General features: G+C 40.0%; 1 protein-coding gene across 4 annotated transcripts in view; it reads right to left on the reverse strand.

Moving 5' to 3' along the window:
• The window catches only part of myo16 (myosin XVI), a 207,101-nt gene that overhangs the window by 172,861 nt on the left and 21,413 nt on the right, over window positions 1–12,827 (reverse strand). For 2 of the 4 annotated variants that reach the window (XM_052565931.1, XM_052565934.1), the window contains exon 1: window positions 830–1,114. The exons of the other annotated variants lie outside the window; for them this stretch is intronic. In XM_052565931.1, coding sequence (XP_052421891.1) covers window positions 830–857 — 28 coding nt within the window. In that variant the 5' untranslated portion in view covers window positions 858–1,114. Of the gene's footprint in view, window positions 1–829; window positions 1,115–12,827 lie in introns of those variants that run through there. 4 annotated transcript variants of the gene reach the window in all.

Here is a 12,827-nt window from a genome sequence, read left to right on the forward strand (position 1 = left end):
TATAATCCATTAAAAGCAACAGAGGGGTGTGTGGGTGTGCGTTCAAATGAGCAAAACATATACAGAGAAAAAACATTAGAGATGAAGGAGAATAAGACTATCTGAATAAAGATGAAAAGAGAGGGGTGGTGAAGGGACGAGTTTAACAACTGCCTTTCATCTGCAGCTGGCAACACAAATGCTTCCTGATTACCACCTTCTCCCACATCAGCATCTCCATCCTCCCAGCCACCATCACTACATCCGTTTCAGTCTAAAATACTCCCCTTCCCTCTCTCCATTATCCTACCTGACACTTTCTCTTGTACAGGCGTGTTCATGACCACACACCCACCACAAATACAAAGCTACACACACTAGAGAGGGATCCTGCAGAGGCTGTCAGACTGTCACCCACCGGCTGTCTGTCTGAAAGCGAGCAGACTCCCTCAGGAGGTTCCTACACACCTGCAGCACTAGATCCAGCAGCCACCATCAACTTTTACACTGCTGCCGCATCCTGCTGCAACTTCACACATACACAGAAGTCACCAAAGCCAACACATCATCCTGACAGCTCATCATCTGCTCTCAATGCACTGGATGCTTACATGCATTTAGTGTTTTAATGCACTTAATGCATGCAATAAGCACCCACGAATTCTGATAAATATCTTCTGCCTTGACCTGCATGCAGATACACACCCTACATCACACACAGACATCTTCCTCCTTCCTCTCAATCACTCTACAGCAAAATTGCATTATTGGCAAATGACATCATTGGCGAAATGACATCATGGGCAGATGCATGTAAGGAAAGACGCCTCTCTCGCGGCTCGTTACTCACAGCATTTGATGAAATGATAGTGTGACATTTTCTCCGCGGATCACACAACTACACGTTCGGTCTCTCCGGTGCGATGCTGTAGTAACCGGTGCGATACATCAGAGCCCGGCCGCTGATATTTGCTTCACCTCCCCGTGCATTATTAAAGGGCGATCGGGTTGCAGAGGCGGTTGTGGTTGTAGTGAAGGAGGAGCGCTGGATGGATAAGGTGACGGTAACGGCTTGCTCTCTCTCCTATCAGCAGCCTGCAGTCGCGTCGACTCCGCCGTGCCGCTCTATGACCATGACCGCCACACGTGCTATTGTAGCGCCTTTGATTGACGCGTCCTTAACCCCGCCCACCACTCGACACACCCCTCGCACACAGAAACACGCGCTCTTTCGCCTCAACGAGAGAGTGGAGGAGATAGTGATGAGAGGAGGAGGTAGGAGGTTTGGGGAAGGAGAGAGGGAAGAGGGGAGGGCAGTGGATAAAATTTGTGTTTTGACTGAGGGAGAGAGAGGCTGAGGTAAGTTGCTGCAGTGCGGCTCTCTGACTGAGATCCGCTAGAGATGCGACGCGGGAAAATATCGAACGGTTAACACATTTCAATGAAAGCATTTTATGATTAGCTTTATGGTGACAATTATGACAGTTAGGCTGCGAATTAAAAAATAGTTTGTTGTCTAAATGTAGAATACATAATTATACAGAACGTGTTTTCTTAACTAACATCTTTGCATCATGAATGCGGAAAGATATCTGGAGAAATCTACATTATAGGAACACTTTCCAATCATCTCAGTTGTAATAGTTTGCTTGATGCTGTGGAAGTACTGGAAACAATTGGTCACTCAGTTTTCATCCTTTTTTTAAATGTGTGTTTAATTGACTTTTTTTTTTTTTTAAATGTCACATGAGTAGTGACTCCATGCGAAAATGACGTCATAACATCAGTAGGCTTGTTAGACTTCATGCAGTGTCGTAAAGATCGGCTGCCACCTTTCAAAAGCAAAGCATTCTGGTTCAAAAATGTGTCCTACTTTGATTGGCACAAAAGTCGCCTTATGATCACAGGTGCCCTCAAAGTACTGCAAGAGCAAAACGAGACCAGACACATAGGTCAATTGCTCAAAATCGGTTGCGAAAGCCTTGATGACGACACACTTTATTGTCATTGGTGATGACAAGCACGACTTCTGTTGCTCGCTTATTCTAAAAATTGAATTCCAGCAATGCTCACAAATCTGTGTTTTTAAAACAGTAAAAGTATTTTAAGTGTAGTCGCCATGTTATAGCCATTTTTAGCAGTAAAAGCATATATACCCCCAATTTATTGGTTTTTATGTAGTATATGTTAATGTCAAATATGTTAATTTAGTCTGACTTGAGACAGTGGTAACTTCCAAAATCTTGCCAATTGGTTAAAGCCAGACAAAGTCAATTGGCTCATATGGACTTGCCCTAGTGTGCAAGTGTCTACTCAGGGAGTGAATACCATCTCAACAGCTGTTTAAGATCACTATTTACTTTGCAACTTTAAGCAAAGCTTTAAAAAACTTACAGTGTGCTCTGCAGTCTCTAGGCTCATGGTGTCCAGACACCAACATTTCATTGGTTCAGAAAATATGAATCACTGTCTAGCCAACAGAGATCTCATGGAGAACATTTGAATGACTTCATTTTCAGTACTACTGCAGCACACTGGGAGTGTATATTAGCACTGGTTTTTGTTTGCATTTGGGATCTGATAGAGCATTTGCCATTTTTGTTCAGACTTAATGTAATTGGTAGTTGAAGACATTATCAAATGAACTGTGTAGAACTTTATGAATGACGTCGGATCCTGTCTACACAGCAACACTTCTGATAGCAATTACACGTCTATACTTCAATGGGAAACAACTAAGAAACTACTTTTAACATTATATCAAGCTCATGAAACGGTGAATACACCGTGAGAAATCTGTTTGAGACATATATTGTACACAAACCAACAATTTAAATAAACAGCACTGACAGAATGCAGGTAAAAAAATAAAATAAAAAAAAAAAACCTAGAATGCAGTGTAATTTATGATAAAGGGCATATTGTCTCATTGCTCGCTGTTAGTGTTGATGGAGACCTGACAGTTTAACTGCTCAGCAATAGTGTTTAACTGGCCACAAATTACTTCTGACAAGTTTCATCTTCCTTCTGCACTGAGTTAACACCTTCATGCATGCACAGGAAATTACCAACATGCAAGGTCTGCAAATTTGGTCGTGTAAAGCACTTCAGACTGATTACATTGCATTTTCACCACCATTTTGACCAGTGAATCTGGTTCAGTGTGTGTTGGAGTGTATGCAGTTATGACTATACATGAATGTCTGCATATCTTTGTCTTCCTGCCAAACACCTCCACAGGAACCCACACATAAATTCCACCTTTTGAAACGAAAAAAAAAAAAAAATGGAGAAAGAGACCAAAAATAAAGCCTGTCATGTGTATCCAGGTCACAGATTTAACCCTCCTCTTACTGCATCTGCTCGGAGTGCCGGGATTCATTTGCAGTAAAATTTGTACGCTGGATATTGCAACAATGTTCTAACTGGGGGAGTCTTAAATGATTCAAAGCATCATAAAACCCAAATCCCATTAATCCACAAGACTCTAATCCATATTTACATCATTTACACGGTTAATTAACTTATTCTCTTGGACCATACACAGTATGGCTTCAAAATAACATGTCAGAGTGATGGTAGATGATGTGGAAGCAGTTCTATCACTATGACCACATTACTAAATAAAAAAAAAACTTGATAAATAATTCTTATGGTTAGGGGACGCATTTGAAAGGATGCGTCTTTCTCGCTGCTATCATTTGCAGCAGATGCGCTCACCCAGTGCCCTTGAGCAGAAGGAATGAAAAAGAAGCAGTATGGAGGAAAGACAGATGGAAGGGTGGGTGACAGATAGAGATATGAAGGCAAAAGACGAACGAGTGGGGTGAGGAATGGACTGGAGGAATATTTAATGCAGCTTTTGATTTTAATATATTCACTTTGTGACTAGAGACACTGGCATCAAAGGTGATCTTAGAAAAACATAAACAAAATAAAGTGAGTGGGGAAAAAATGAATTGTTAGTATGTGGGAAAAAACTTTCGCCGTTCATGACTTGGTGTGTGTAGTCTTGGTGTCTACTCCTCCAGTTGAAAAAAAAGTGCACTTTCATAATGTACTTTAGTGCTTTATTATGTAATTAATGTATACTAAAAAATATTGTTTATTAGTACTTGGTAAGATAAACTCACTATGATAAAAGATAACAAGAAATGTACATACTCTCTCTGTATTTTAAAAATATATAGTTACCACTTGTAGTACACTTGAACCCATTGTACATTGTACACCAATACTCTCAAGTGTACTACAAATGGTAACTAAATACATTTGTAAAATACATTATGTTAAAAGTACATTTAATTTATATCCATTGTGTCCCCCAGATGTCCTCAAGTTTATCTTGATAAGTAAAGAATAACTTTTCAAAATTAGTGCATGAAAATAGAGCACTTTAAGTAGGCTACATTATGGAAGTGCACTTTTTTTACCTTGGAATTCCATCCTTAATTGGAACCTCATAAGTGACTGATTTGGAACAGTCTACATAAGGAGGCAAATCTTTGTGTCATATAAATAATATCCGAGAAATAATATATAATAATATAATAATATCAGAGAAAGTGCATGGGACTTTAAATTCAATTCGATAAAGTTTGACTTTTGCATGAGCTAAGCTAATGCAAGTTGTCATGAAAATTAATTATATTTTGTAAATGCATGTCATATATCTTATTGTGAAGGGTTCATCTATGTATGTTCCATTTTCCAATCATTTTTAATCAAAATGCCATAAAATTCCAGTGAAAAGTAAGTGCACTTAAACCCTGCACTTTACTTACAAGCTCGCATTCATTTTTGAGAAACGACTGCATCTCAAAATCCAATCAACAATCAACTGATGGAACTGAATGGAAAGTCACCACCCTGCATTTTTTTTTCTTTTTATCAATAATCTACTCTTTACATCACAATAGAAGACTTCTGTCACTACTATTATTTCATTGTGACTTTACAATGCATAAAAATAAAAAGCACACATAAATATTGCCTTTAATAGTATTTTTTTTTTTATTAGATTGGGAAGTCTAATCTAACAAACAATAGAGATTTACTTAATAGAAAGAAAAACGTAGGAGATTGAAAATGCTCAGAGGAGGGGTGGTAGACATCTTCCCTCATGGATGTGATCTCAGAGAAGGTCACGTTTCATGGATGAGCAATAGAGATAATACATCACTTGAGGGGACAAAAGACCCTTAACCCCATTTTCTCTCACCAGCCAAAATCACCTAGTAGATTTCACGTACGGTGATACAGGAAACGAGGAGAGATCCAAATGCAGGTATGAGATTTTATTAAAGGGCAAATCCAAAGGGTAAACAGTCCAGGCAGGGTCAAAACCAGAGTATCCAATAACATCACAAACAAAGACAAGAACACACGGCAAGAGCAGACTCAGGAAAGTATCACATATAAGACAAGGACTCCGTGACACAGACTCAGACAGACCGGGTATAAATGCACAGAAGGATAATGAGGGAACAGGAGACAGGTGTGGAACAATCCATTACTCAAACAAGGAGGAAGGTGACCAAATAAGGGAACAGGAAGTGATAAGGTGACAGACACCGTGGGAAAAGGAGGACACCTATTGGAAACCCAGGGAACACAACCCAGACACTGTGACAGTACCCCCCCCCCCCCCCCTCTACGGAGCGGCTCCCAGATGCTCCACGATAAACACAAAACAGAGACCAGGAGGGAGGCGGACAGGTGGAGGCTTAGGGGGAGGGACGGAGGGCCAGAAAAGAAAAACATGGGGAACAGGTACCAGAATGAAAACACAACACAGGGAGACCAGGAGGGAGGAGGACCAGAGGAGGTTCAGGGAGAGGGACGGAGGGCCAGACTAACAGGGACAGGAGTGAACCAGCGGCCGGACCAGTGGAATGACGAAGCTCTGGTAATCCTCTGGTGTTCTTACCGGACTCCAGAAGATCGGTGCTGGCCTGACTCCTTTCGCAAAGATCATTGGTGACTGGCACTTGTTCATGAAGATCACCGGTGACTTGACTCAGTCCTTGACCATCACCGGAGACTTGACTCTGGAGAGTTCACTGGAACCTGACTCGACTCTGGAGAGTTCACTGGAACCTGACTCGACTCTGGAGCATTCACTGGAACCTGACTCGACTCTGGAGGGTCAACTGGAACCTGATTCGACTCTGGGAGGGTCAACTGGAACCTGACTCGACTCTGGAGGGTCAACTGGAACCTGACTCGACACTGGAGGGTCAACTGGAGCCTGACTCGACTCTGGAGGGTCAACTGGAACCTGACTCGACTCTGGACTGCCTGTAGAGACGTGAGGCGCCTCGGCTTCGGGCACCGCCTCGGCCTCCGGAACAGCATCGGGAGCGGCATCGGGCACTGCATCGGAAACGGCCTCAGGCACCGCCTCGGCCTCCGGAACAACATCGGGCACTGCCTCGGCCTCCCGAACAGCAACGGGTACTGCCTCGGCATCGGGCACCACCTCGGCCTCCGGAACAGCTCCGGAACATTTGATTTTTAATGTCGTGTGTTGCTACCTCAAGCATCAGTGCCTGTAGCTGTTGTGATAGCTGTGCATGAGACCTTCTTAACTGAATAATTTGTGTAAATTTAGTGGTTATGTATGCAGTTTTTTCAGGGATTTTCATTCCTTTTTTTATGATGTTATCTCTCAAAAACTTCTAAACATCTTACAGATTCTGCAAGGAGTATGTAAACCTATGAAAAAAAGGACAAGTAAATCTATGAGCATGACTGTATGCATCATTACAATTTCTCCTTTTATTTTTAACAAAAAATAAAAAAAGTTCACATATGACAAAAGAAAGATGAGCAAGTTGCTAGTCCGTGCACTTGAGTCCACCTTGGTCAAAGGTCACAAAAGAGTACTGTGTCAATGCCAATGAGTCAGGACCCAGAGAAATGAGAAGTGATGTTTCCCTCCATCTGTGCGCAATGAGAAATGTCAGACCTTCGAGCTGGAGATGAGAGAAAGCCAAGCGGAGGGAGGAAATCGGCTCTCCTCTGTCAGACCAATAAAGGATTGGAGAGAGGAGTGTCGTTTGAGGTAAATGTCAAGACCGAGAGGGAGGAACAGAGATGAGCAAGAGAAAGCATATGAGAGAGAGAAATTACCCTATTTCCCGATGATGAGATGTGGTATGAGTCTTGGTGTATGTATTAAGCTGTCAGCACTAGCATGGAAAAACACCCTTATCTACAGCTGTCAGTCTCACAGACCTTTCGCTGTCTTTGGGTGAAGAGGCCACTATAGTAATAAACCGAACACTAATCATGAGTATGAAGGACATGCCATCACTACATCAAAACCTCTGAGAGCACAGCTGTGTGCTGCAAGTCAATTTAAATAATTGCAAAAGGGCAAAGTCTAAATTTGAAACTGAATACAGTTAAAGAAATGTATCACAAAATTCAAATAAGGATGAGTGAAATACTATAAAATATGATCAGGCACAAGGTCATTTGCTGATCAATATCCTCAGAAATGCAGCTCAAAGCTCAATAAATGTATTTGGGTTATCTATAGCAATTAATATCTGAATGGCAGTACCTAAAGCCATCATGTTTCTACTCTTCAGTAAATGGATGAGTAAAATTTCCACTCAACACCAAGCTTTTTTGTTTGTTTGTTTGTTTTTTGCAAATGCTGTAATCATTTACTCACCCTCATGTCATTCCCAACCTGCATGATTCCCTCTTTCAGTGAAATACAAAATGAGTTATTAAGCAAAATGTCAAAGCTGCTCTCTTCCATTATTAAAGAAATCAATGACAAGTAGATGTGAAGCGAAGACAATACAACACTAGAAAACTGTGCCTACAACCTTTAAGCTATATTTCAAGACTTCTAAATCTGTGACAAATGTGTAAGGAACACACTAAAGTGTGTAATATGTGGTTGTGATGAGTGGGGACGCACATGTGTTGCTCATATCCGCTCCCACAGCTCTCTGCCCCAACCCACTCATCACAGTGGTACAGTAGGTGTACTTTCATCATAATTTCAACAAATTAAAGCAAAATTATCTAGAACTCCTGTTATGCAGTTAAAGTTAGTTTGTTGTAAATGCATCTCCCAAATGCATATGTAAATCATTAAGTACCTTAAATATATCCATTTCTCACACAAAATGTATGGCTCCTGAAGACTTGCTGTCCTAAAAACTTTTTCCTAAATACAAGACAAGTTTTTTTGAAATGTGATAAACTCATGCATATAAGAGGAAAAACACTGTTCTTTAGCAATAATAATGTATCACTGGAATGTGTTATGAGAGAGTGCCAGTCATTCATCAAAATGATCTTTGCTTGCATTATTTAATTACATGTCTGCATCCCATTATAAAACCCAACATTATGAAATGTATCAAGCATCTGTCACAAGGCGACAGTAGCATTTCTATATATATATATATTTTTTTTTTTTTTTTTTTTTTATGACAAATAAAACAAGACTTAATTTGGTCTTGGTTTGAGGTCCTAGCGTGAACGTTAGAGCTCAGGCAAAACCTTTGTAATGACTATCAAACGTTCATCTAAAAAGCATAGCATAGCCAAGCAGTATTTCATAGCAAGTGTATCTTACCTCGCTATCCTGCTTTCATATTCACACACCACAGCTGTAAAAGCTGTTGATGATACCCTGAGGAAGCTCTTTTCACTAATTAAAGCAGCTTGCGACAAGGTTCTCACAAACACTAATGAATCAGTTCAGCCATATTGAACCAGCACTTTCAATTAAGGCAGCATTCATGGCCTGGGGATGGCAAGCGCCTCAGGAAGGGCCAGGTTTTAAGGAATGAATTAAACATGTGATGCAATCTCTACATGACATTAATTATTCAACCCCTGTGTTGTATTTACACTGCTAAATATTTCTTTTCCCCAAAATTTCACTGCTGAATTCAATTAGCATAATTCTAGGGTTCATTTTCCCAACCAGTAAACTGGCAAATGGAAATATCCTAAAACGTTATCCTCAGTAAACTCTGTATTGATACACACCATTTGGCTATCAAGCGCAATGCTTAATTCACATCCGATTATAAAATATTTTATGGAATCTTCAAAGATGTTTTACTGGACCTACAGGTCACACTAACGGTACAGTAGATTTATAATCTAGTGGTCCATTAAGCTGTGGATTAATACGTTTATCTCTTCCTTTCCTCGCTCTAACTCCTTAAGCCCTTTATCTGTCTCTCTGTCTTCTTACTTACCCCTTCATCCACAAATATGTGGTTTGCTCTTTTTTTATGTTTTGATGCTTCCAGTTTAGTGTCCAAACTTAGGCTGTGTTTACATATGTTTATCTTGGGTGACCCAATTACAGGGGGAGTCAAAAACTTTTGATATTGGATCACATGAACAGTAAGAAATGTGGTCATCATCCACTGGGTTAAAACAAGGGTTTACAATTTTGACAGATATGTGCAGCTTTTAAACAATATACCTGTTTTTTGTGAAAACAACAACAACAAAAGTCCATTCTCTACTGAACATTTTGGTTGTAGGCTCTTGTTTTCCAGTTTGAAGCATGAAAGATTTCAAAATCCATTTAATTCTTTAGCACCCACATCAGAGCAGGACAAATTGTCTGTACATAAGGACAGTGTTAAGAGTCAGGAATGGAGGTTGTGCTAATGTGACTGTTGACTGTCCTACTTTAATGATTGGAGCTGAAGCGCTCTTATTGGATTAAATGGCTGGTTCTTCAAATGAGCTTGACTGGTTCAATGCCCATTTTGAGAAATGTGATGAAGTAATGTCGCGACTGAGACTGAGAGACTCAGAGTCAATAGAGGCTAGTCTGCTGCAGTGGATCAGGAGTAAAGTTGGTAAGAGAGATATGAGAGCTTTTAGTTTCACAGAGCCAGACATCTGATTTGTGGCATAAAGTCTAATCCAACAATTGAGTTTATTCTGCCCTAAAACCACACATCAAGACTGCAAATAACCCATTATAGCACCATTTTAAGTGGTGGGTTGATCTGAAATGGAACATACCCTGGTGTGAGAAATAAATAAATAATGGAGTGTCAGTCTCAGAAAATGGTTCCACAGCGATCACTGAAAAACTATGAGAAAGATTAAGAGGTATTATTAGAATGTCTATCTATACAAAATCAGTAAGTACAGATTATTTCAGATAGCTCAAAAACAAAGCAGAATATACAATCCTGCTTGTGGATATCTACTTCTAAGGGCTAAAGAGAATGTTTTTGTCTTTTATCTTTAAAAGATCTGATACAATTAACCTGACAAATCCAGAAAATTATATATATATATATATATATATATATTATATATATATATATATATATATATATATATATATATATATATATATATATATATATATATATATATTAGGGGTGTAACGGTTCACAAAATTCACGGTTCGGTTCGATACGATACACTGATGTCACGGTTCGGTTCGGTTCGGTTCGATACGTTTTAGATACAGCAAAATGTAAAAACATCTCAACTTTTCAGAATGCCGCAAGCGCACCGCGGGTCATGTGACAAGAACTAACCAATCAGCTTCATCCTTTCCCGTAACAACGTTGAGAGCTCAGCCAAGATGAAGGATCAGCTGATCATAGTTGTATATGGATTGCAATTTTGAAATAAATTTAGTAGCAGAGCTACTGCAAGCGATTTTTAGAGCTGCAAATCCATTTATCCTTCGCTGAAATTTCCGCGTCTCATGGAGAGAGCACGTCATTGTTGCTTAGCAAAGACAGACGCCTCATGAGCGCTTCTGCCCAAGCGCTTTGGAAAGGAGGAGAAAGACGCGCTTAGCGTTTTCCATGCGTTTTTAGGCACGATATGTGAACGGCCCCTAAGGCGCTCGCTCACTCAGCACGCGCTGAAGGCTCGTTGCAAAATGTCGAATGCCTTTAACAGACCAGAAATATAAGATCCTAAAATAACCAACAGGTCTGGTGTTTGGGTTGGATTCCCTGTAAGCTATAGTGTCTAAATGCTGCAGGGATAGTTTGCTGCGTGCATGTTTCTCCTTTTTTTCGTCTTTTCCCAGATAGTACTGACGCATATATCCCAGATATTCCCGCTGGTGTTTTTTATTTTATTTTTTTATTCCCACTGGTGTACCCTGTCATGTTGCAGATGCGACATACCGTTGTTTTTTTATCCACCACTCTCTTGCCATCACCATTATAGCTTAAAGGGAATCCAAAGTGCACCCAAACACCAGACCTGTTGGTTATTGGAGGATCTTCTCATTTCTAGTCTGTTAAACGCATTGGCTATTTTGCAACGAGCCTTCAGCGCGTACTGAGTGAGCGAGCGCCTGCTGAGTAGCCTAACATAAACATATAAGATGGTGTTTTTTTCTTCTTCGGGAGTGTCAGGGGCGTTGCCTGTTACGTTGTTTGGGTTATTGGGCTACCTTGTTGAACGCATATCATTATATTTCTCTCTCTCTCTTTTTTTTTTTTTTCAAATATAATTAATTACTCCAACGAACCGTTCGGTATACATAATGCGTACCGCGTACCGAACCGAAAGCGTCGTACCGAACGGTTCAATACGAATACGCGTATCGTTACACCCCTAATATATATATATATATATATATATATATATATACATAGATACACATCATATCAGTCTAGTAATTTGGTTGCTTGATTAAAAACCAGGTAATGGTTAATGAACCGTTTAAAGTGCATTGCTTTTGTTAATAATAAAAAAGGGCATGATATGACCACACACACAGTTATAGCTGCAGTTGGTAACTTTTGACGCTCTAGCGGTTAATCAACAGAACTGCTTGCATCTTGCGGAAGAACATCATAGCCGGAACTACTTCTCTATGTTTATGTCTATGAAGAATCACAAAGGTACTGGGTTACTCCACCACGGTACCCCTGAAGCAATCTAAAATAGTCAGAATAGAAACACTTATTATAGGTGCACCCTAATGATTCAGGACAAGCTAAAAACACGGTTTGGAAAATGGATTCATGGTGTACTCGCTTATTATATAAACTTTAAATTTTAAATTTTGAACACAAACAAAGTTACGGACCACAGCTCTGACTGGTTGTTTTCTTACCGGGAGCGGTCTGTAACTGCAAATGGCAATAGGACCACTGAGGAGCCAGAGGAGCTTGATTTGTTCACAGATTATCTGTCTCATATTCTACTGTCAGGAAATAATGACAGGTTTAACAAATATGTAAAAAATATATTTTTACAAAAGTTACCTACTGCAGCTTTAAATCAAATGTATAGCCCAAATAAATGTTAATCTGCACATATACACTGTAATGCCTGAAATCTGGTACATTCCCTCACAATACCCCTATATCTATCCTAATCTCAGATGCAAGCAGTATTAAATGTTTTAATCCTTTATCCCCCCAAAAAGCAGCTCAATATTCGGCAGCATCAAGCGGACTGAGTCAGTCACTGTCACTGTGGCTGACTGTGAGTAATTAGCCTCTCTTGAAACTCTGTTATCCCAACTAAACTAAGACACTTTATTGAAGACAAAAACTTTTTTTTAAAGCAAAGACCCAAGAGGATCATATGTGGCACCAATTAAGATGACTTTGTATTCCATAGTGAAGGCAGCAAGCCTGGAGTCAGTATGGGTAGAGCTGTCTCTGAATGTTTAATTGAGTAGTACACACACTCTCTGCCTCTCATTGCACCCAAAGTGCAGGAATCTGAACCACCCTTCAGTCACATCTACAACCACAGTCACCTGACAGAACAGCAATGAACAGCCTAGTCTTATTGGACAATCTACAGAATGTGAGGAAGACACTGAAAGCGAAAAAGTGAAAAGTGTTCAT

Source organism: Carassius gibelio, chromosome B9 (assembly GCF_023724105.1).
Source record: "Carassius gibelio isolate Cgi1373 ecotype wild population from Czech Republic chromosome B9, carGib1.2-hapl.c, whole genome shotgun sequence".
Taxonomy (NCBI): domain Eukaryota; kingdom Metazoa; phylum Chordata; class Actinopteri; order Cypriniformes; family Cyprinidae; genus Carassius; species Carassius gibelio.